The sequence below is a fragment of the Monodelphis domestica genome, chromosome 2 (assembly GCF_027887165.1).
Source record: "Monodelphis domestica isolate mMonDom1 chromosome 2, mMonDom1.pri, whole genome shotgun sequence".
Taxonomy (NCBI): Eukaryota; Metazoa; Chordata; class Mammalia; order Didelphimorphia; family Didelphidae; genus Monodelphis; species Monodelphis domestica.
Window position 1 is genome coordinate 399,791,888 of NC_077228.1, and position 23,667 is coordinate 399,815,554.

Genomic DNA, 23,667 nt, shown 5'->3' on the forward strand with positions numbered 1-23,667 from the left:
AAAAGCAATCAGGAATTGGTTCTAATAAAGTAGCCTTTATAGGAGGGTTCAGCTGCAGGGCAGACCAAAAGGACAGAATGCAACAGCAAAGCAGATGATAATCCTTCTTTTTTAGTGTCATTGACATGAATAAAAACACTTCATTATTAATTAATAACATTACCAACCTACAGTTAAGACCATTTATAAGTTTCAATCTTTATTGATCTTAAAATAAACCTATAACACAATGCTATGGGTAAACATCAAAATTATTTATTGACTGGTTCATAGATTATGAAAATCAAAGTAAAAGCCTTAGAATGCAAAAATAATTTGAGTTTATTATCTCCTCTGAGTTCAGTATAACAACAAATTAAGACATTGATCACTTTTTTTCAGGATAACAAAGAATGAGGACAGTGATTCCTTTTTTTTATGTTTCAACCCAATTGGTTTACTGAATCAAGGCTTATACTTTGAGGAGGTAAGTTAATGATACCCACACAACTATATTTGGCTAATCTTAATTAGCATTATTAGAAAAAAATGTGTATGTGTGCTTATTGCACATATGTGTGTCTATTTTTATTTCTACATATGCACATATATTTCATCTCTGAGTTAGGTAAAGTAGAATCAGCAAGATTTAGAGGAAGTAAGTCTATCAATGTTATTTGGTCACTGTTTTTTCTTATTGTGACCTAATCTCAGGGGTGTATTAGAGCTAATACTAAAGGGAGAGTTGATTGCTAATTTTCAGTGCAAGCACTTTAAAATTCAATAAGTGCTACAAATATGGGCTAGATTTATTGTTGAGATGGATTCAAGAAAGTGATAGAAAAAATATTAGTAATGATGACCAAACGTAAAAAGCATGTCATATGTATATTTTGTTTCTTCTCAGAGAGCTGGTTGTCAAAATTTAGTAGCACACACAGACAACATCCTCTTTCAGGATATAGTTTTGTCTATGCATTATGTAGTCTCTGTGTCTAGAGGAAGTCACTCCTTTTTTCCTTCTCCTTTGTAAACATATGAAAGAGAAAATATAATTCACTTTGTTTTTGTCTAGAGGCCTTATTTTTAAGAGGCCATATGAAAATACATATTAAATTTCCTGAGAATAAATATGAATTAAAAGTCAAGTCAAAGCAGTCATACATGGAGTTAGAAAATTTATTTTCAACAAGAAATAATCTTATAAATGTATGTCTGAAATTGTAATTCCTCTAGTATCAAGCCTGCTTTTTAATAAAAGTCAGTATGAGAGAAAATGTAGACTACACACTGCTAAGAAAGTTGAATTACGTTACAAATGCATTTCAACTTCTCATTGGTATCATACTACATTAGCAAGATTTAGCAATGATATAAAGAAGGAAGGAAGGAAAGAGGGAGAGAGGGAAAAGGAGAGACAAGGAGGAAGGAAATAATTACAATATAACTACAAAAATGAAATACATTTAGATTATATTATTAGAAGGATACTTTTTATTATGGAGACATATTTTGAGGTATATTTAACCCCCTTTGCTGATGAATTTATGAATGATTACATACACAATACATAACTATGATAGATTGATGGTCAAGCAGTTATTATATAGTATTAGGAGAAGAAGATGGAGTCAGAAAGCCTTAATTATAATTGTGGATCTTCTACAAAATAGTTGTATGAGATTAAGTATGTAACTTAACAGTAATAACAATTATAAGTATCATTTATATAGTGCTTTAAGGTTAACAAAGCATCAATGTCATAGCAAACAAAAAGTAGTGCAATTGCTATTACCCCCATTTTAAAGAGGAGGAAACTGAGGATCAGAAAACTAAGTGGCAAGGCACAAAGCTAGAAACGGTCAGTGCTTTTCTCATTACTCCTTACTAAATTCTCTGTGCCTCAGCTGACCCATTTATAACATGGGGATAAAAATATCTGTCTAATGTAGTTGTTAAAAAGATCATCTGAAATCACTAATGCAAATTATTTTAAAGTGCTACACAAATGTAATAAAATGTAAATGAGGATCAGTGTGACTTATAAGAAACTAGCTTTGGTGATAACTATAAAGACTTTTTTTAAAAAATCAAGTCTTACTGGTAACAGAATAGATTTTCTACTGGACTTGAAACATGCTCATCTGAAGAGGATATCTAGTCTGATGGCTTTAATGTAATAGAGATAATTAGTAAAAAAGAGATTAAATTGTAGCCAGGTTGGTTAGCTGCAATAGGTTATATCCTAGGTCACAAGCCTGGAAAATGCCTATGACCTAGAAAAATTCTATCTAATAATCCTCAGATTTAATTTATTGTGACTTATTAAAGAAAGTTAACTTGAAACCAAATCCATTTCTACTTTTTGAAAAATTGGAAAGAGTTGCTGAAAATTTCAAATCTCTTCCACCAATAGCCATGTTTTAATGAAAGTTATAGACTTTATTTGCCCCATTTACCAAAGTAAAAAGAAAACTGGAGACAGGGCAATAGGAATGTTTTGAAGATTAAGAGATTTAGAATGAAGAGTTTTGAAGAGTTTGTGCCTGATTGTGTCCCATTTCAGGTTGATTTTATGAAGTTCTAAAAAATTGGCTAACCCAATTACTTTAAAATTATACCCATAGTAGTATAAATAAAATACCCAAGGAAGATATGTATGTGCAAATTTCATAAATTAGTCCCTAAATTACAATTAAATTATTAAGACTAGAAGAGAATAATTTCTGGTCTCAGATTTCTCTTTAAAGTTATATGGTCAAAGTTGACATATCTCCAGAGTTTTTAATATTCTATGTCTGTCAGTCAAGTTACTCCTGGGAACTATAGTGATAACAGTTGATTTGAGTTTAGATGATTCTCAGAAGACAAAGGCAAGGCACCTTTTTCATATCATATTTCTGTTCAGTTTTTAAGCTGTTTCGGTTATTCCTCATTATTCCATGTAGTATTCATTTTGGATAGTTTCTGTAAGAAAACAAAAACAAAAAGTAGGGAGATGAAACAAATAATATAACACTAGAAAAATTAGTCTAATTTTAAAGTTGATTCTCAAAAGGAATAATTGAGGCTACTAAAGGGATAATTGAAAACTATTTCATTGGACTTGGTTATCACAAAGAATCAACACGATTTTATCAAGAAAAAAATGGTAGGACAACTTTATTTCCTTTTCTGACAACATTATTTTAAAATATTTTATTTTTCCAATTCCATGCAAAATAATTTTAACATTCCTATTTTTGAATTTTTGATTTCCAATTTCTCTCTCCCTCCTATTCTCTGCTCCTTAGTCCCTCTTCTCTTCCTTCCCTGAAATGATAATCTGATATAGATTTTACATGTATAAAAATATAAAATATTTTTCCATAATTAGTGATTTTGTAAAAGATATCTCAAACAACAAAAAAAAGAAGTAAAGAAGAAGAAAGGAAATGAAATATATATGTTTTTTAGTTTGTAATCAGACTCTGGTAGTTCTTTTTCTGGAGGAGAATGGCATTTTTTCATCATGAATCTCTGGGACTGTCTTGGATCACTATATTGCTGAGAATAACTAGGTCATTCTCTGTTGTTCATCCAAAAATATTGCTACTAGTATGTAAAATATTTTTCTATTCTGCTTACTTCACTTTGCATCAGTTCATGCAAGTTTTGACAGCATTATTAAATTGAGAGTTCAGTGAAATGCAGTCTCTCTTGCTTTAGTTTTTGATACAATAGAAAATTTCAGGGTAGATGATAGTATGATGTGGGAGATTTGGAAAAATATCATTGAATGGATATTCAAAGATTCTTCATTAATGGCTCAATGTTAACTTGTCCTTTGAGATCCCCAGTGAAATGTCCAAGGCATTTGTGTTGTTTCTGAATGGTTTAATATTTTGTCATTGACTTGAATAAAGATGTGAATAGAATGCTTATCAAATTTGCAAGTGACACAAAGTTGGAAGGCATAGAATCAGGATTGTAGAGTTAGGATCCAAAAGTTCTTATCATGTTAGATTCTTGAGCCAAACTACAATAAGATAAAATTTAATAGCAATAAATATAAAATGTTACACCTGGATTCATATTCATAACTTTAAGATGGAAGAGACATGTTTATAAAGCAGTTTTTCTGAAAAAAGGTAAAGCTCCATACAATTCAAATGTGACATGCCAGTCTAGAAAGTGAATGCCATCAAAGCTTCCAATAGGAAGAGCATAGTGTCCAGGACTGTGGAGGTAATGATCCCACTACACACTGCCCTGCTCAGAACACATGTGGTATTTTATGTCACAAATATTTTGGCAAGCTGGAGGACATCATAAGAAAAATGACTATAAGTTTTTTTTAGAGTCTGAAATTTCAAGCTATGAGAATCACTCTTAAAGGAATAGACATATTTTGCTGTTGATTTAGACATAATAGTCATCTTCAAATACTTCAATACTTGTAGGACTGTTATTTGGAAGAATCTTGAGTCTTTTTCTGCCTGATTCCATGGAACAAATCCAAGACGATGGACTTTGTAAGGAACCAAATTTAGACTAGATATTGTAAAGAAACTGACAATTAGAAGTATCCAAAGAATATTTTTATTATTATTACTAGCATTTATGTAATGCTGAGTATTTGCCAAGTACTATATACTAAGTGCTTTACAGTTATCTCATTTGATCTTCACAACAACCTTGTGAGGTAAATTCTATTAGTATCTCCATTTCAAAAATATAAAAACTGGGGAACAAAGGTTAAGTGACTAGCTTAGGGTCATGTAGGTAGTAAGTGTAGGTGGTAAAATAACCTACATTTGAACTCATCTTCTTGATTCCAAGTTTAGTGTTCTATCCACTGTGCCATAAGAGGTAATAGATTCTCTGTCACTGAAAGTCAAACAAATGGTGAATGACCATTTGTTGGGAATATTGCTGGGACAATTCTTCAAAATGTTTCTCACTAACATCTTTTTGTTTTCACATCACCTTTATCTCTATGTAAGTCTCTCCCCATTCTCTATCTAGCAAGCTATCCCCTTTATCAAAGATTAAAATAAAATGATAAAAAGCTTTACAGCAAAGCCAATGAATATATCAATTATGTCTTACAGAATATGTTAAATCCGCCATGTCCACAGAAAGGGAAGGGAGGTAATTTTTCTCAGTTCTTCTCCAAGGCCATTATAATTACACAAGTGTTAGGTTTAATTTTCTTTACATTATTGTAGTCATTTGGGTGGTATATTGGTTTCCTGGTTTCACTTTTTTCCTTTTGTATCATTTCACTTGTCTTCCTAAACTTCTCTGATTTCTCATCTTCATTGTTTCTCTTGGTACTATAATATTCTATTATATGCATGTACCACAATTGGCTTAGCCATTCTCCCATTAATGAGAATCTCGTTTGTTTTCAGTTCCTTGTGTAGAACAGATCCTTATTCAGATGTAGTTTAAACAAATTTGCCTCTGAGTTCCCTTCCAATTTTGAGATAGTTGATTCTGTCACTGTAGTTAACCAAAAAAGTGACGCAAAGTTGGCTTGATTATTTATGTGCTCAGATTAATTTTGTGGTGTTTTTAGATCAAATAAAACCTGTTCAATATTTGATGTCTTGTCCTGAGTCTTTTTATGGGAGCTAAAAACTTTTCCCTTTTGGTCTAAAACTTTGAAAGACACTAAATTATAATATTTCCAGGAGAAACGTTTTATGATTCATACCAGTCTTTCTCAATTTTGAGAATTGTATGTAAATTCTATGTAAATTCAAACTATGTAAATTCAGAGCCTTGGGATTGGACAAATTACATTTGTACTGTTACTCTGCTTTTCAACCTGAAACAAGGCTCTTCATTCTTTGTACCTGTTTCTTTAATTTTTAAATGGCATTTCAGGAGCCTAAAAGGATAAAAGGGACTGTACAGTCTCTGTATCTCCTATAGAACAAATCTTGATATGTTATGTGGCAGAAAAATGGAAAGTAAAAGAAATACTATCTTCTGTGACTCATTTTTTCTGAATAGGTAATAAAGAGCATAGGTACAAGAAGATAATCCTTCATATTTCATACTACTGCCACCAACAGCCTATAAGTCAATTTCTCTACCATCACCATGTGTGTGTACTGACTCGAGAGAGATTGTAGTTGCTGATGACAAGGTATCTGGACAGGTAGTTCATCTTGTCTACTTCAAACCTGCAGAATTACCAATTGCTTTCCATTCCATTTGCTCTGGCTGATAATATTAGGGCCCTTCGGCATATGAAGATCAAAATCAGTGATATTGTCTTATCTAGTCTTTCTTTCCTCTCTTCCTCCCATCCCTCCTTCCCTTCTGTCTTCCTTATTTCCTTTCTTCCTCTCTCCTTCTCTTTCCCTTCCTTTCTTCCCTTCCTCCCTTTCCTTCCACCTCTTCCTTCCTTCCTTCCTTCCTTCCTCCATTACCACTTTTCTTCTCTTTTTTCCTTTCTTTTTCTTTCTTTTCTCTCTTTACTTCTTTATTTCTGTCTAATATGTCTATCAATTTTTCTTTCAAAATGAATTTTTCTGTTTTATCTCATTTCCACTAATGGGAACTTTGACCTGTTCTATTTCCAGCTGGGCCAAGCTGCTTCTCTCCTTAGACAGCCTAGTGATCCCCTTCTCCCAAGGCCTAAACATATTGCCTCTGAACCTAATACAGACACCTAATTGACTTAGCCCATTGTAGCTGGAAATTCTCAAACTCAAACCATCTGCCACCTTCAGTTTCCACAGTGGCTGAGATTACAGCTGTGTTCTATGAAGGACTTCTACCTGATATAATGTCATCATAGTATGTTTAATTATCCACTGTCATCCCAATAGTTACCAGTTTTATTAACCTTTGTTGCTGATTTGATTGAAGAAAATACACACAAAAAGATAATAGGATTTCGAGCCTGGAGGGCTTTTGGATTTTAAAAGAAGAGAAGTTAAGTGATTTACCAAAGGTCACATATATAGGAGAGCTGTGATTCAGATCAGAAGTTCGCTGGTAAAAGTTTAATAACAATAACCCTGAGGGAATAAAAGTTTCACAACACAGGCATAGGCAGACAGTGGGAATATTTTCTTGGGCAAGGGGAGTTCTTCTTGGCCACTGAAACATTACATAGCTAGAAATTAATTGCTCTTGTCCATGGGGTTGACTTTGTGTGGAGGGCTAAAATTTAGTCAAACTGGTTCCTAATTTGTTAAATTTACTTTTGATTTTAAGAAAAGTTTTAAATAATTTGAAAAGTTATTTAAATTATTATTATTTAGTTGAATCTGTCTCATCCCTTTTTTTTCTATATAAATAACATAAAAACTCTTTTTGTTCAGCACTTTTCCTCTAGTGAAACACTTCTCCAGACATTTGCCTCTTCAAGTTTTAGTGGTTTTTTCTCAAGTTCTAGCAGGTGAGGAATAAAACATTAGCGGAATCCATTTTTCAGACGATTAAGGGAATCATTTTTTCTCCTAATCAATATGTATATACTTCAGCATCTCATATGGTTCAAAGAAAAGATACAATACTTTACAAATATATGCAACATCTTCCACATAGCTTTGTAGCAAATGTTTTATTTGAGGTTCTGGAATTTACTTTGATATATGAATGGTCCCACATTCTTACTTACCCCAAAAGGGAAGATTCCAACCCAGCCATGCACCAAGCTAGCTAATTTCAGAGAGGCTCATCCCTAGTTTGATCATGGGGTCATATTTTTGAGGCCAGAGAAACTCTACAAAACCATATATTTGACTTATAGAAAAATGGTAATCTATATCAAAGGCTACCCATGGAAGATGGAGGAAAGATTAGCATCCATTTAGATGAGGTAAAAAAAAAAAAGAGCTCAGATCATTATGAATTATACTGGAAAGGCATGCCTATACCATTACTTAGAAATCCAGGAGTCAGCAAGAAGGGGTAAAAGGTGCCCGCTCAACGGTAAACCAAGCAGTTCATCCTGGGAACTGCTGGTGAGTTTCTACATGTGGAGTTGCTCAAGCAAGTAGATAAGACTTAGACTGCCACCTTGTGGCCAGCCCAATTATAGGAGCGTCATCAAACAGCATTGCTTGCTACCTGCATTGCATAAGGACTCCCCTTCAGAGACAGAGATCAGAGGTGTGGTTCATTAGCATAAGGAACTCCCTGGTGAGCAAACCCTCTTTGCCGACCTAGGTCAGCACCTTTTCTCCAACACAGTCTTGGAGTTTCCTAGAGGATTAAGCTATGAAATTGTCCAGGGTATGGGTCAAGCAGAACTTGAACCCAAGTCTTTGTGACCTCAGGATAGCTCTCTATCATTATGCTACACTCATCTCAGTGATTTATTAAAAGTGTCTCCAAACATCTTCAATATAGTCTCCCAAATTTAGAGTGGGAAGGACATTCCAGACCAAATCTCCTCTTTAACAGAGGAGGAAACTAAGCCTCAGAAAGATGGAAGTGCACGTCACAAGTCATAGAAATATAGATGAGGGGGGTCCATTGATTCCACCAGTCACCCCAACTAGCTTAGCTCAGATATCAGATGGAAACACATCTCAGTGGAACAAGAGTTGAATCAGTCTTTCGATCCATCCTTTGAAAGCAAATAATAATCATTCTAGCATTTATATGTATTTATCGCTTTTATGTAACATTGTATATTTATTGTATGTAAATTGATATTTATATACCATGACGAGGTAGACACTCTGCTAAACACTTCACAAATATTGTCTTATTTGATCTTCACAGCAACCCCAGGAGGTCAGTGCTATTAAATCCGTTTTACAGGAGAGGAAGCTAAGGCAGAGAGGAGTTAAGCAAATTACCTGCAGTCACCCAACTAGCGAGTGTCTGAGGGGGGGATTGGCAACTTTTCTGTCAGTAGTTATCCCTTTGTAACAAGTGTTCTCTGGACATGAGCCCACTTTCCTCTGGACTCTATAGTTTTGGTGAATGTGTCACACACACAGCCTTTGCAGGGGAAGGGGATGGGCTGTCTACCAAATGTTCTCTTAGTAAACTTTGGTGTTCAGTCATTTTTCTGTTGTTTTTTCGTGACCCCGTTTGGGGTTTTATTGGCAAAGATATGAAGTGGCTTGTCATTTCCTTCTCCAATTTATTTTTCTAATGAGGAAATTGAAGCAAACAGGGGTAAATGACTTGCCCAGGTTCACACAGATAATAAGTGTCTGAGGCTGATTTAAACTTAGGAAGATGTTTTCCTGACTCCAGATACTCTATCCATTGTGTTACCTTGCTGTCCATGTATATATAATACAATATCCTTTATATAATATATTATATTTTGTTATAATACATGTTACATATACTATATATAGTTTTAATAATGTGTTATATTGTATGTAGTATAATATATAATATAATTTCCATATGTTACAGTTCATGTATGAGAGAGAGACAGGAAGGGACAGGGGAAAGAGAGGGGGGGAAATTTCCCCAGGGTTACAAAGCTAGTTAAGTGTCTGAGGCCAGATTTGAAATTGGGAAGATGAGCATTCTTGATTGCCAGGCCAGCACTCTATCCACAGTGGTGCCACCTAGCCTAGTAGACATCACTTTCTAAAAGCTAGTTAAGTCTAGCTGATTAATAGCTATCGACTGATGTTACATATTCTGGGTCACCTAGAACCCTGAAGAAAAATATAACAGCTATGCACTGAGGACTTAAACTGCCAGTGCACGTGGGGTTTGGGATAATAACCTCAGAGCAGGTGCTACTTTAGTAATAAGCAGCAGAGCTCTAATTTGAATCCTGATCCTCTGAGTCCAGGTCAATACTACCTCTAGGCTCTTCCTTCTTATATTAAATAAAACAAGTCTAATCCCTCTTCAAATGAAAGTATTTTTCAAAGACCTCAAGACACCTATCATACTTCCTCTAAGACTTTTCTTCAGGCTAAAAGTCTCCATTGCTTTCAAATGACCCTAATATTATTCAATGCATGAACTATTAGTCATCCTATGTTCACTCCTTTGGACATTCTCCAGCTTATAGATATCTTTAGAATGTAGCTCCTATCACTTGAGTCTGAGATGGATATCAGACCAACTAAAGGTTGGGGGATCTCAAGGAATCAAAATTTACGCTGCCGTTCAATTGTAGCAAGCAAATAAAGTTTTTCTGGTGTTCGGATTTTATGCAGTGGATTAGAAATATCTGCATGGAGCAAGGCAATTGACCAGGTTTGATATTTGGATGGAAGAAACTCATTAATTGCTACACTTCCAACATTTCTTACACTTTACTCTCCTCTGTTTACTCTGTGATTCATCGACAGTGACCTTCCTGCTCTTCCTCTTATGAGAAATTCCATCACTGTGCATTTTCTCCAGCTATCCTTCATGCCTAAAATACTCTTTTCCTTACCTCAGCCTCTTGGCTTTTTTAGCTTCCTTCATGCATCAACTCAAATCCCATCTTGTGCAGAAACCTTTCTCAGCCTCATTTGAAGCCTCTGGTGCCTTAACTGTGATATTGTCTTCCATTTACTCTTTATGTATTTTGTATATACATTCATTTGTAATTTATCTCTCTTCTTAGAATATGAGCTCTTTGAGGGCAGAGATCATGTTTTTCCTTTCTTTATATGTCCAGGGGTTAGCACAGTGCCTTGAACATAGGCAGTATTCAATAGATTCTTGTTTCCTGAGTGACAGACCTCTCATTTGATTTTTCCATTGAGTTGTGTAGTTCAGTAAATTAATTACAACTGAACAGTAGATTTCACTTCATAGAGACATCCAGCCTCAGCTGGGACAAATGTTCAGTAACCTTTGCTAACAACCTTTAGTCATCAAATTCCAAGCCCCTACAAACAGTGAAGACTCAAGAAGATTATCCTCAAGCAGGATCTATAATATAGTAAAATTAAGTTTTGTTTGTCATCCAGTGGTATTCTTGAGCCAACTAGTACTGGCTCATAGAAGCTAATTGTTAAATTTTCAGGGTGAATGTTTCCTTCTCATTAACTGGGAATATTACAAATCAAGGTTTGATTTATTGTTTTATTGATCTTCTAGACTTAAGAAAGTGATGGAGAAAATGTTAATAATGCACATTAAGTTTAAAAGTGTGGTGTGGTTTTTTTTGTTGTGGCTTTTTGTTTTTAAAGAGCTGCCTGGTAACATTTCCCAGCACATTGCTGATTCCCCAGTCCCTATCAGAGAACATGTTTGTCATAGAGTCAGCAAAGCAGATGAGGTCTTAAAATGAAAAGGAGATATCTCCAGATAACTCAGGAAAATTGTTTTATACTTACTTCTCTGTCAGTTGCAAGGATTTTGCTTTCTAAGTACCTATTTGAACTGTTTGTTTGGATCATGTAGCTCTTTTCTCTTAAAGGTCCAAGGTACGAACCTCATAGAAAATTAGTTTATTGAAGAATGATTATCTATAGGTTAAAAGTAATCCATTGGACATAAATATAGAAGTCTGCAATGCAAACATCCTCTTCAGGAGTGAGCTTTACCGTGGAAGGTCCTTTCCTGAAATCTTTACTTTAAATTTTCAACTAAATTTTCAATGATATGTTTATGGTCATGCTCATCGTTTAGCTTCCTTTCCAGACCATCTTTTATGAACACGGTTTTTGCTGAGGCTAAACAAATGAATAAAACATATGGGTAAGAAAATGAAAGATCATCCACTTGGCAGTATTTATAACCGCCTTAGTCTCCTCTCACCAGCAAGAACTAAATGGAAAATATTTATGCTTATTTTCAGAGGAAGCCCTGAGTACTTTCCCCAGGCATCCCTCAGCACACCAGTCTATGTCAGCAAGGTTACGGATAAGGAAAGCCACTAACAGGTGGTCTTTTTTGGTACACATGGGACAGTTTATCCTCTCTCAGTCAAGCTATAGAGACAGTAAGTTAAACTGAAGAGTATTGACCTGGGACCAAAAAAGAAATGGAGTTCAAGTCCTATCTTTGAAACATATTAGCTTTGCAGTCCCAGGAAAGTCATTTAAACTTAAGTATTCTAGAGCAGTGTTGTCAAACTCAAATATAAATGGGGGCCACTAATCTATACATAAGGATCCATGTAGGCCTCATATGAATTTAGTTTTAAAACATAAAATTTAACATAATGCTATCTAGGTTTTATTAAATTTTAATTTATTTTGTTAAATATTTTCCAATTACATTTTAATCTGGTTCTGACAGCCCTCCTATAGGCCATATGTTTGACTATTTCTTCTCTAGGAAATTTTCAAAGACGTTTTAGAGCAGTGATGGTGAACCTATGGCATGAATGCCAAAGATGGCATGCAGAGAGCTCTCTGTGGGTATGTGGCCACCCCCACCACCCACACCCAGAGTTCATTACTAGAAAGGCAATGGGACTTGGGCGGAGCTTCTCCTCTTCCCCTCTCTACCACGCTTCCCCTCCTCCTCTGCCCAGCAGACAAATGACAGCACATGGGGGTGAGGAGGGTGACTCCTAGGTGGCAGAGCAGGAGGAAAGAAGTGCATTTAGGCCACACTCCTCCCTTTCTCTACACTCACTGAGGACAATCCTCACTTCACCCATCCCTCCACCCAGCAGCCCAATTTGAGAGCTTTCTTCTTCTCCTCTGTGGGTAAAGGGGAGGTGGGGTGTACCCAGCAGGTTGGAGGGAGTGGGCATGGCACTTGGTCTAGGCAGGTGTGGTGAGGGTGGAGCCTGGCACTCTGTCTTTAAAAGGTGAGTCATTACTGTTTTAGAGTTTCAAAAAGTTTCAGAGATGATGCCAATCTGCATTAATAGAAAATTTAATCAGTTTGGGGTTCTTTATACCAATAAAATCACAGTCTCAATTTCCTTTCCTAATACATCCTCATTTGTTAAAATTATAATAAGATACTTAGGAGAAGTAAAAATTGAAACTGGTTAAAATGATGAATAAAAGAAAAGCTTGTGGACCTCTGTTACTATTATTCTATATAACTATATTAAAGAAAAAAGGAAAATGAAACTTAAATGGCACTAATCAATGAACGGGCTTGAGAGTATCAGATCTTCAGTGTGATTAACTTTTTGTAAAAAGCTATCCTAGAATACATTCTAAATGCAGATAGAAGAATATTAATTTTCTCCTTATTTTTCTTTGTGTTGTGTGTGTGTGTGTGTGTCTTTCACACAACATGACCGACATGAAAATGTGTCTTGCATGATCTCACAAATCTAATCTAGATCAAATTACTTATTGTTTTGGAGGAAAGGGAGGAGAAAGGGGGAGAGAAAATTTGGAACTCAAAGTTTTAGAAAAAAATATTAGAAAATTTTTGTAGGGAAAGCAAAGTAGATCAGTGCATTGAGAGCCAAAACCAGAGATGGGAGGTCCTGGATTCAAATCTGGCTTCAAACATTTCCTAGCTGTGTGACGCTAGGCAAGTTACTCAACTCCATTGCCTAGCCCTTACCACTCTTCTGTCTTAGAATCAATATTTAGTAGCAATTCTAAGACAGGATAGATAGGTTTTTTTAAAAAAATGTTTTTACATGTGATTGAGAAAAAATTATGTTTAAGAAAAGAAAATCTATCCTAGAAATCACTGTAGTATACAATAATAGAAATGCAAATAGCACAGAAACACTAACATACACAAAGTGAAAATAAAGTAATTCATTTTGCTATGGCTTCTTTTGCCACATAGGTAACATAAATTAAAGATAATGAATTAAGAACAAATCGGAGGGGAAAAAATTAAAGAAGGGACATTCTTAATAATTGGTAGTCCCAAGCTATCTTATCCTAAACTTGGACATTTCAAATTGAATTGATAATGTGAAAGAATAAGGAATACAGAGGGAAGGAAGGAAGCATACCTGTAGGGGACTTGAAGCAATAGCATCAGAGAATCACATCTACTGACTCTGTATTTGCACCAATTATTCCCCATACCTGAAATGTTTTCCTTCCCCATCATCACCTACTGGCTTCCTACAAGATTTAATTCATATCTCACATTCTATAAAAGGTTTTTCCTACCCTTCCTTACCTCCCTGAAAACACGGCTGTGCCTTCCTTCTAAGACAGCCTTCCCTCTATTCTGTATCTATCTTGTATGTCCATACTTTATTGCATTTTGTTTTTCCCAATGAAACCTGAGCTACCTGATGGCAGGAATCATCTATTGGCCTTTCTGTCCCCACCACTGGCACTTAATAAATGTTTCCTGTCTGGTGGATTGACTTTCTATACACTTACAGAAAAACATAGCCATTGCCCTTAACCTCCTCTATTACAAAGCATTTCTCAAACACTGATTTGCTCACTACATGTAGAAAATATGAGCCCCTCTAAAATATCTAAATATTTTCTTTTTTAAATTTTCTTATCAATAAAAAATAAAAATGTTAAGCTTTTCAGAGTTTTTCCACTTAAGGAGAATATGGAACTCCTTTTCATAAAATGTTTTAATTCACTTCCTATAATGCTACGTTTTCTTCTTACCTTTATTTTCCAAAGCTCTAGCTACATAGATGAGAAAGCTGAGGCCAGGTAATTTAAGTGACTTGTCCAGCATCACACAGATATTAAGTGTTAAAGTAGTAATTTGAACTCAGTTCTTTTGACTTAATTTCTATATCCCAGAAGCACCTCAAGTTCAACATGTCCAAATCTGTAATCTTAATCTTTCTCTTTCAACTGACTTTTTTCCTGTTTTTTTTCTTATTTCTATGAATAGTATTGCCATCTTCCCAATCATGCTGGTTTTTGTCATCTTTTATTTCTCCCTCTTCTCCCTAAATATGCATCAGGAGTCTATCAAATCTTTCTCTAGAACATCTTTCAGGCTCATTACTTCTCTTCCATCCTCTCTGGAACTCATTTAATATGGAACCTAAGTACTTCTTACCATATGGTTCCAATGTTGCCAAATATTGTTTTTTGAGGGACTTAAAAGACCTTTCTTCTTTCATAGAATGCATACAAATATTGGTTCCAGGGGAAAAGAGCAACAAGGGTTAGGCAACTGGGGTTAAGTGACTTACCCAGGGTCACACAGCTAGGAGTCTGAGGAGTATTTTGAACTGGGGTCCTCCTGACTCCTACCTAGCTGCCCCAATCTTATTGTTTTTAGCTCCATAATATCTCTTGCATCTGACTCCTTCCCTCTACTAACACAATTACCACCTTTCTTCAGATACTGATCACTTCTCAAAGAAAGTACCACAATACTCCCCTAATTATCATCCTTGCTTCAAGATGCCCCATTGCAATAAAACCCACATGCAGGTACCAAAAATGATTTTTCAAAAGCACATTGCTGAACATATTACCTCCCTACTGAATGAAACCTTCAGGAAACCCTCTTCAGTTTTTAAAAGTCCTTTGCAATAAAATTCAATCTACATTTCTAGACTTATTATACATTTCTCCCCTTTACATTCTCCACTGTCCAACTCGAATGACTTTGTTTATTGGTTGTCAGTCTCAAAGATCAGTTTCCCATTTCCATGCCTTTGCTTTAGCTGCACTCTATGCCTGTAATGCACTTCCTCCTCACTGCCAGCTCTTAGAATCCTTATTTTCTTTCAAGGCTTACTTCAAGGACTCCTCTTCTACATGATGCATTTCCTAAATATCTTAGCTACTAATGTTCCCCCCCATTCTAAAACCCATCCCCCATCTGTGAACTCTAGCAGGAATTGATTTTATATAAGTACTTTAATATGTATATAAGGCAGTGAAATGACACAGTCACTAGAACCCTGTGCCTGATTTAAGCAGACTCAATTTTGTGAGTTCAAATCCATCCTCAGATTCTTACTATCTATGTGACCCTGGGCAAGTCATGACTCTGTTTACCTCTATTTCCTCATCTATTAAATGATCTAGAGAAGAAAATGGCAAACTACTCTAGGATCTGTGTCAAGAAAACCCCAAATGGGTTATGAACAATCAGACATTACTGAGTCACAGGGACATATTGTACCTCCAAGGTAGAATGTAAATTTCCTGAGGGCAGGGACTTTCATTTTTGACTTTGTGTCCTCAGTGCTTGGTAGTAGAGTATCTTGCATTATACTGCTGTTAGAACCATCTTATTGGTCTCTTTACCTCAAGTGCCCAATTCAAATCCACCCTCTACTCAGCTATCAATGATTTTCCTGAACCATAAGCATACTCTCTCTCTCTCTCTCTCTCTCTCTCTCTCTCTCTCTCTCTCTCTCTCTCTCTCTCTCTCTCTCTCTCTCTCTCTCTCTCTCTCTCTCTTCCTTCCCCAGTTTGTTTTCCTCCCTCCCTTCCTCTATCTCTCTCTTAGTCTGTCTCTCCCCCTCTTTTTCCTCTCTCTCTCTCTCTCTCTCTCTCTCTCTCTCTCTGTCTCTGTCTCTGTCTATCTCTGTCTTTTGCTCCCAGTTTCTTTTCTTCCCTCCCTCCCTTCCTCCTTTCCTCTCTCTGTCTGTCTCTTTATCTCTCTCACATTTCTCTCTCACACATCTCTCTCTCTCTCTCTCTCTCTCTCTCTCTCTCTCTCTCTCTCTCTCTCATTGTCTCTCTGTCTCTCTCTCTTCCCCCCACCTCTCCCACACACAGACTCTCATTTATTCATTCATACTCACAGGTATAAATCCCACTCAATAAAATTTCCAGCGGCTGCCTATAAATTCTATGATCAAATATTAAAAACCTCTGACATTGAAAGCATTTAATAACCTGTCCACTTCCTACCTTTTCAGTAATTAGATACCCTTATTCCAGTCTTTTGAATCTATGGTCTAACCAGGAAGGCCTGCTTGCTATTCTTCACACACAATACTCCACTCCCTTTCACCATTCCTTTTTGCATGGGCTGTTCCCCAGGCCTGGACTGCTCTCTCTCCTCACCTCTCTCCTACTTTTCCTGATTTCTTTGATGACACAGACCTTTTGCTGTGCCCCCTAACCGTTAACGCCTTCCCTTCTGAGAATACCTTCCATCTACCCTGTTAATATCTTGTATGTACCTATATATTTACATTTTATCTCTCCCATTAGAATGTGAGGTCCTTAAAGGCAGGGATTTTGTTTGTTTGTTTTTTTACCTTTTTGTGGATGTACAGATTAGCACAGTGCCTGGCATATAGTGAGCCCTTAATGAATGCTTGTTGATCAACACTTCCTATTTGAATAGAACATTTTTTCCAACTGGCTTTAAAGGGTTGCAACTATTCTACAAACCGTAGAAAAAGTCATCAATGTCCCAGAAAACAAGGAGAAAAGAGATTTCTCTTAAATACTGTGGTCTTCTTTAAATGTTATTTCTATTGCCTGCATTCAATACAAGCATGTGACATAGTGTTATTGTAGTCAATGGAGCCAGCAGTCATTTCCCATGATGTATTATGCTCTAATAAACTTTTGGTTCAACTATGTATTCAGGGAATAATACTTATTTTATTGCTAATTCTTCATCTGTAGCCTAATAAGGTCCTGGAACATTTCACCCTCTGGCCCCAGTGATTTTCTCTGCTGGGGACTTGTAGTATAAGTTTGCTTAATTAGAGTCTTAACCCTTGTTCACAGAATCTCTAAAATATTTCTAGTTCTAATATTCCATTGAGCTTTGGATTTTTTGTTACATGGATTTGGTGCTAAGAAACAGACTCTCTCTTATTTTCAGAAATGTGACAAAGGCAGATAAAGTGAAATAAAATATTTGACAGAGATACATATCAGATGTGTGTATATATAAATCATAATGTTCTCTTTGGAACCCACTTCTGGGAGCAGTTGCTGATGGGAATGCCTCCTATCAAGCTTAGAGAAGACTTTTCTTGCCCATTAACTTGATATCAAGATCATCAATCCTAAGCTTTGAACAAATATTAGGCATGGTTTCCTTGTTTACAGTCAATTTATAATCATTACATATCCTTATATTCTTGTTGAATTTGTGGAAGTCACTTACTCGAAAGGGATAGAAGAAAGGGTGTGCTGAACACCAGCATGAACCAGCTTGTGAGAGCTGAATATTAAATCTTCAGTGTGACATGTATAACCAATATTGTATCTTAATCAATATTGTAATCTTAAGAGATAAGGGAAGGGCAGGTGGGAGGGAGAGAATTTGAAACTCAAAAAAAATTAATGAATTAAAATATTTACATGTAATTGAGAAATACATAATGAAATTAATAGAAATATGTTTTAACATTTTTAGTGTGAGCATTTTTACCTCAGATATTTTAAAATGCTACAAATTATGGCTTGACTTATAATTTTTAACTGTCTAGACTCAATAGACTAATGTGAGTTAAATTTAAAAGTGTTTCATATATACAATTTCCCCCCAGGTCAGTCATTAATCATCTACCATCACATCACTGTACATATCCTTAAGGACTCTATTTTGTCCAAACCAAAGCCAGGTCTTTGTCCTATAAGTACTGAGTTATTTTGAGATAGCTTAAACTCCCTCAGAACTGAGTCAAAAGGTTTACCTTAATAGTCTCCAGGAAGCAGGGTAAGGAAAGGGAAGGTGAGACAAGAATAGCATGTATATGGTATCTACCATATACATATACCAGAAAAATGTGCTAAATACTTTTTACAAATATTAGTTCATTAGTTCACAATAATCTTACAAAGTAGATACTATGTCATCCTCATTTTATAGATGAGAAAATTGACCAAAACAGAGATGAAGTGACTTGCCTATGATCATAAAATTAGTAAGTTTCTGGGGCTGGATTTAACTGAGGTATTCCTAACTCTGGGCACTCTGAGTTGCTAGATACCTCAGGAAAGATTACATGGCAATTATTTTTAAAAATAAATAGTTAGTAATCACCACCATCAAAAATGTTTAAGTAAACAAGTGCAAAAAAATTATGTGGCCTAATCTGTAAGGGACTTATTGAGAGGGTAAAAAGCTGTGTATATATGAAAGTAATCATGGAAGCTTTGTTTGTCATGACAAAATAGCTAAAAATAATGGAAATTCAATGGATGGAATAAATGAATGAATAGATTATGATATTTGAATGTAATTGATTGTATTTTAGAAATGACAAAATATTTGAAACAAAGAAAATAAGGGAAATATATGAAGAGATGAAAAGAGAATAACACATACTATGATTACATTAAAAACAATAGCTACAAAATCAAGAGAAAAAAGTATCAAAGTACAAACAAATCCAAAAGTAGTTTACATATTTTTAAATAAATTGTAAACAATCTGGAGTTTGTGGTTTCGCACATTTTTTGCATTTGTTTACTTAAACATTTTTGATGGTGGTGGTGGTGATTAATGAATATTTACTTTTAAAAATAATTTTTAAAAGTTTCTTTGTATCTTGGACTCATAGCATAGTGCCTGTAACAGAGTAAATGCTTCATAAATACCTGTTGAATTGAATTAATAAGCTGATAGATCAACAGGTTGGCATAGACCTAATATACTTGGATGGTCACAAATTCTTTCATATTATCTTTTGGGAAAAGATAGAGAAATGCGGGATTGATAACATTATATATAGTTGGGCTTAGAACTATTTGAATGCCTAGATCCAATGAATAGTGGTAGATTTTAGTTTGGGAAAAGAACTAATGGAATGTCCCAGGAATCTTTCCTAGGACTTGAACTGTACCAATGACTTAGGTACTTGCATACCCATTGAAATTTGCAAGTGTCAGGAAGGTGAGAGGGATAGCTAATATATTAGAAATAAAAATTAGTATCCAGAAAGAGCTCAAATTTTATCAAATTTAATAAGATGTAATTTACTTCAATATGTCAAGGACGTGAAATTGTGTCAGTGTATGTAATCTTTGATACATATTATAAGTTTTCTATAATTCAATATGTGGTTTTGTAGAATTTCTCTGGTCCCGAAATATATTATCCTATGATCAAACTAGGGATGAGTCTCTCTGAAATTAGCTAGGTTGGTGCTTGGCCAAGTGATATAATGTCAATACTGTAAGTCTTTTCTATTTGGTAGGACCTGCCAGACCTTATAATTCATTAGCATAGTCTTTTAGAACTTATGATCATCTCCAAACTACAATGAAGCATCCAAATAGGATTTTAGTAAAAGAGATGAAATTTAATAGGAAAAAATGTAAAAACTTACACTTGGGTTAAAAAATATTATCCAAGTACAAGACAGAAGAGATAGCAAAAGACAATAGTTATATATATATATGCATATATATAATATATAAAATATAAAATATGTGTGTGCACATGTGTACAAAATTAGGACTTCTAATGGATTTTGAGGTCAATATCAGTCATTTGTTTTTCATCTTTCATTTTGAAGAGAATCAATGATATCACAGATGATGTCTTAATTCATGCATGAATTGGATTTAAATGTGGCAGAGTTGCATAAAGTCATCAGCCTTACTCTCTCTTCTAGTCTTCAAAATCCAGTGACAAGCAAAAGTCAGGATGACTTATCAGTCAACAATGTGACATGGAACTGAAAAAGAAGCATAATAGAAATAAAAAAGGGAAATAATAATCTCCCTGTGCTTTTTCCTGAGCATACCACTTCTGAAGTATTTTGCTTAGTTAAAGGAAGTACATTTTAGGAAAGTTAGAGAAAGTAGAATAACTCCAAAGAAGGGTAATCAGAATTTGAAAAGGATCAAAACCTATGCTACAAATGATAAGTTGAAAAATTGGGAATATTTATCCTGGAGAAGAAAAAACCCAATTTGGATTTGATTGTTGTGTTCACGTATTTGAAGAACTGTTAAATACAAGATAAATTGCCTTATTCCGATTGACCCCAGTGGGTAGAACAAGGAAAGTTTGAAGTAAAGGTGAGCATATCACTAAAGTTTCATTTTGACTTTATAATAGAAGGGTTGGAGAATGTGAATAATGTAATATTATATTAGCAAATATTGGTAATTTTAGAAGGCTATAATGCTTTTCAAATATAACCATAAAAGAAATGTGTCACAGACTATGGCACCTAGTGGTACAGTGGAAAAAGCATTAGACTTAAAATCAAAAGTCTTTGACTCCATCATGTAGGATATCTGTGATCAAGGTCCTTTGAGCTCCAATTTCTGTGTGTGTAAAATGAGAAGAACAACATGTTGCCTGACTCACAGAGTAGCAAGATGAGAGCTTTGTAAATTATAAGGCAAAAAAATGCCAGATTTTATCATTAGTAGAAGCAAATAAACAGTACAACCAAATTTACAACATCAGTGTCATAAATTAGAAAAGAATATCTCCCCCTTGGTGCAGCTAAGTGGTGCAGTGGATAGAGTATTGGACCTGGGGTCAGTAATACTTATCTTCCCGAGTTCAAATCTGGCCTCAGACACTTATAAACTGCGCAACCCTGGAAAAATCACTTAAGCTTGTTTGCCTCAGTTTCCTCATCTATGGAATGATCTAGAGAAGGAAATGGTAAACCACTCCAGTATCTTTGCCAAGAAAACCTCAAATGGAGTCATGAAGAGTCCAACACAACTGAAATGACTGAACAACAAAAATCTTCCCTTTAATTTCTTCACTGAAGTTAAGTGATATTTTTTCTTTCCATTGAATTCCCTCTTGTCTTATTCTGTTCCACTTAATAGTATTGTATTTCAAATAGAAATGAACTGGGTGTTTTGCTGTACTAACCCTTCCAGCGTACACAGTTGGGGGGATTCAGTGACAGTAGTCTCTTGCAATCCCAGAGTCTCTTTGTTTAAACTCACAGAACAGACAGAAGAGTTCAGAAAGAACAGACCATAGGGTTTATTCTGACTGAAATATGGAACTTTGATCTTGGGAATTGTGCATCTGGCACCTTTCAGGATCAATACTTTTAAGAAAGAAGATATTGCCAATGCATAAATAAAGCCCTGGGACTCAACTTGCTACAGCAATTTCTACCCTAGTAGTTTCTTTTAAATTCACACTTGATTAGTATTTGGAATTTGTAGGAAATGCAATCTGTCTGGTTTCCTAAGTCTTTTATAGAATTTTATTTTTGTCAGTCAGAGATCCAATGACAAGGTAATAAGGAAAGCTCTATGGGATATTTTTATGTTAGTGTCAGAAGTCAGTAAGCTCACTACATAAAAGAACCTAATTTGTATAGACTGCTTTTGGTGCAGGAATACTTCAGGAGCATAATATACAGTGTATTGACTTTGACATGCCCTTGTGGATTGGAGGAAGAGAAATTAAATGATACAAAACTAAGGAAGTAGAGAAATATAGTGGATAGAAAACCAAGAGAGAAATAACAAATTATATGTTTGTTTGTTTGTTTTTTAAAGATCAGAGGGCAGCTGGGTGGCTAGTGGATTGAGAGCCAGGCCCAGAGATGGGAGGTCCTGGGTTCAAATCTGGCCTCAGACACTTCCTAGCTATGTGACCCTGGGCAAGTCACTTAACACCCTTTGCCTAGCCCTTACCACTCTTTTGCCTTAGAACCAATACCCAGTGTTGATACTAAGATGGAAGGTAAGGGTTTTAAAAAAAGATCAATTTGTTGTTAGTTTTTCTTGGAATTATGCTTGGGAGGACAAAGCATTATTGAGGTAAAAGTGGCTTTGGGTGTTTTGCTCACCTTTGGAGAGCCAGTGCTGCTATTCATTCAGTAAGGGTGGGAGCTGGAATTTCTAAAAAAAACTTTTTTTTTGGCTTTCATTCTAGATCTGAAGACTCAACACTGATTTATAGCTAACCTAGAGGCTCTTTTCTCTTTTTGTGAGCCTGTTTTCTCTTGTTCCACCCTCAGCTACCATCCTTTGGACAATAACTGAGCATACACTCAAAGACTGTCATCAGAATCCTTTACAGGCACCTCCTTCTAACATTTAAAAAAAAAAAGCTTTTCTCACAACATACATTTTTCTAACCCATCAATTATTCTTGTGATATTTTAAATAAAAATATTAAAATTTTATTACCATAGGCGAATCAGTGATCTCAAACAGGGACATGGCCAGAATAACCATGGACAAAGAAAGCATGAATAAAGTTTGCCCTTCTCCAAGTGTCTATTCCTGGAAAATAGTGAATATGCATGTCACTGATGAGAGCAGTTTTCCATTGCCATTGAAACCTCGGACACACTCACCTCTTATCAGAACTGACATTTCTACAGGATACTCAGGACAGTAAGTTACCATGTTGCCTGAGGTTCCCATTCTAGCTGAAGTGATTGGGGGTGAGGGGAGTGGGGAGAGCAAAAATACCAGCAAATTAAGGAGTTATCAACTTTGGGGTTAAACAGTGGCATATTAACAAATGAAATCATATTGTTTAACTGACCTCTCATCATGCTGGTGTCTGCTAATGCAGTTGTCCTGATCACATTCTGCTCTATCTCCGGAAGGGTCAAATCAATTTGACAACTAACTGGTAATTTTGAAGCGACCGTTGCTTGCGGTGAGTGCAGGTTCTTGGCAGTGTCTACATGGAGACTCTGAAATTACACAGGCCAGTATGATTGATTTCACGAGTAAATTATTAGTCCAAACTGAATACTTTCCAGAGATGTGACAAGGAAGAGCATCCATCACATTATAGGTCATTTCTACAACTCTGAAACAGAATCTCCTGCATGTCAAAGTGAGTTACAAATCACATTTCCATCAATAGATTGTGGTAATGTAGGTGTGGAGAGAATGCTGCAATTTAAATGACAAGAATAAAAAAGTCACCCTGGGCACAGAAAATCATCCTCCAAGGAGACTCTTGAGCATTTCTCCCTTCTTATAAAGCTTTTGGAATGTATTT

General features: G+C 35.4%; 1 protein-coding gene across 3 annotated transcripts in view; it reads right to left on the reverse strand.

The window, feature by feature from the left end:
- Positions 1 to 1,146: 1,146 nt before the first annotated feature.
- Positions 1,147 to 23,667, reverse strand: part of THEMIS (thymocyte selection associated) — a 253,679-nt gene continuing 231,158 nt past the window's right edge. For 2 of the 3 annotated variants that reach the window (XM_007484527.3, XM_056818746.1), the window contains exons 5-6: positions 23,200 to 23,353; positions 1,147 to 2,946 (exon numbers count right to left, since the gene is read on the reverse strand). In XM_007484527.3, the coding sequence (XP_007484589.2) occupies positions 2,915 to 2,946; positions 23,200 to 23,353 (186 nt within the window). In that variant the 3' untranslated portion in view covers positions 1,147 to 2,914. The remainder of the gene's footprint in view (positions 2,947 to 23,199; positions 23,354 to 23,667) is intronic. The other variant, XM_007484529.3, reaches the window with a different exon arrangement.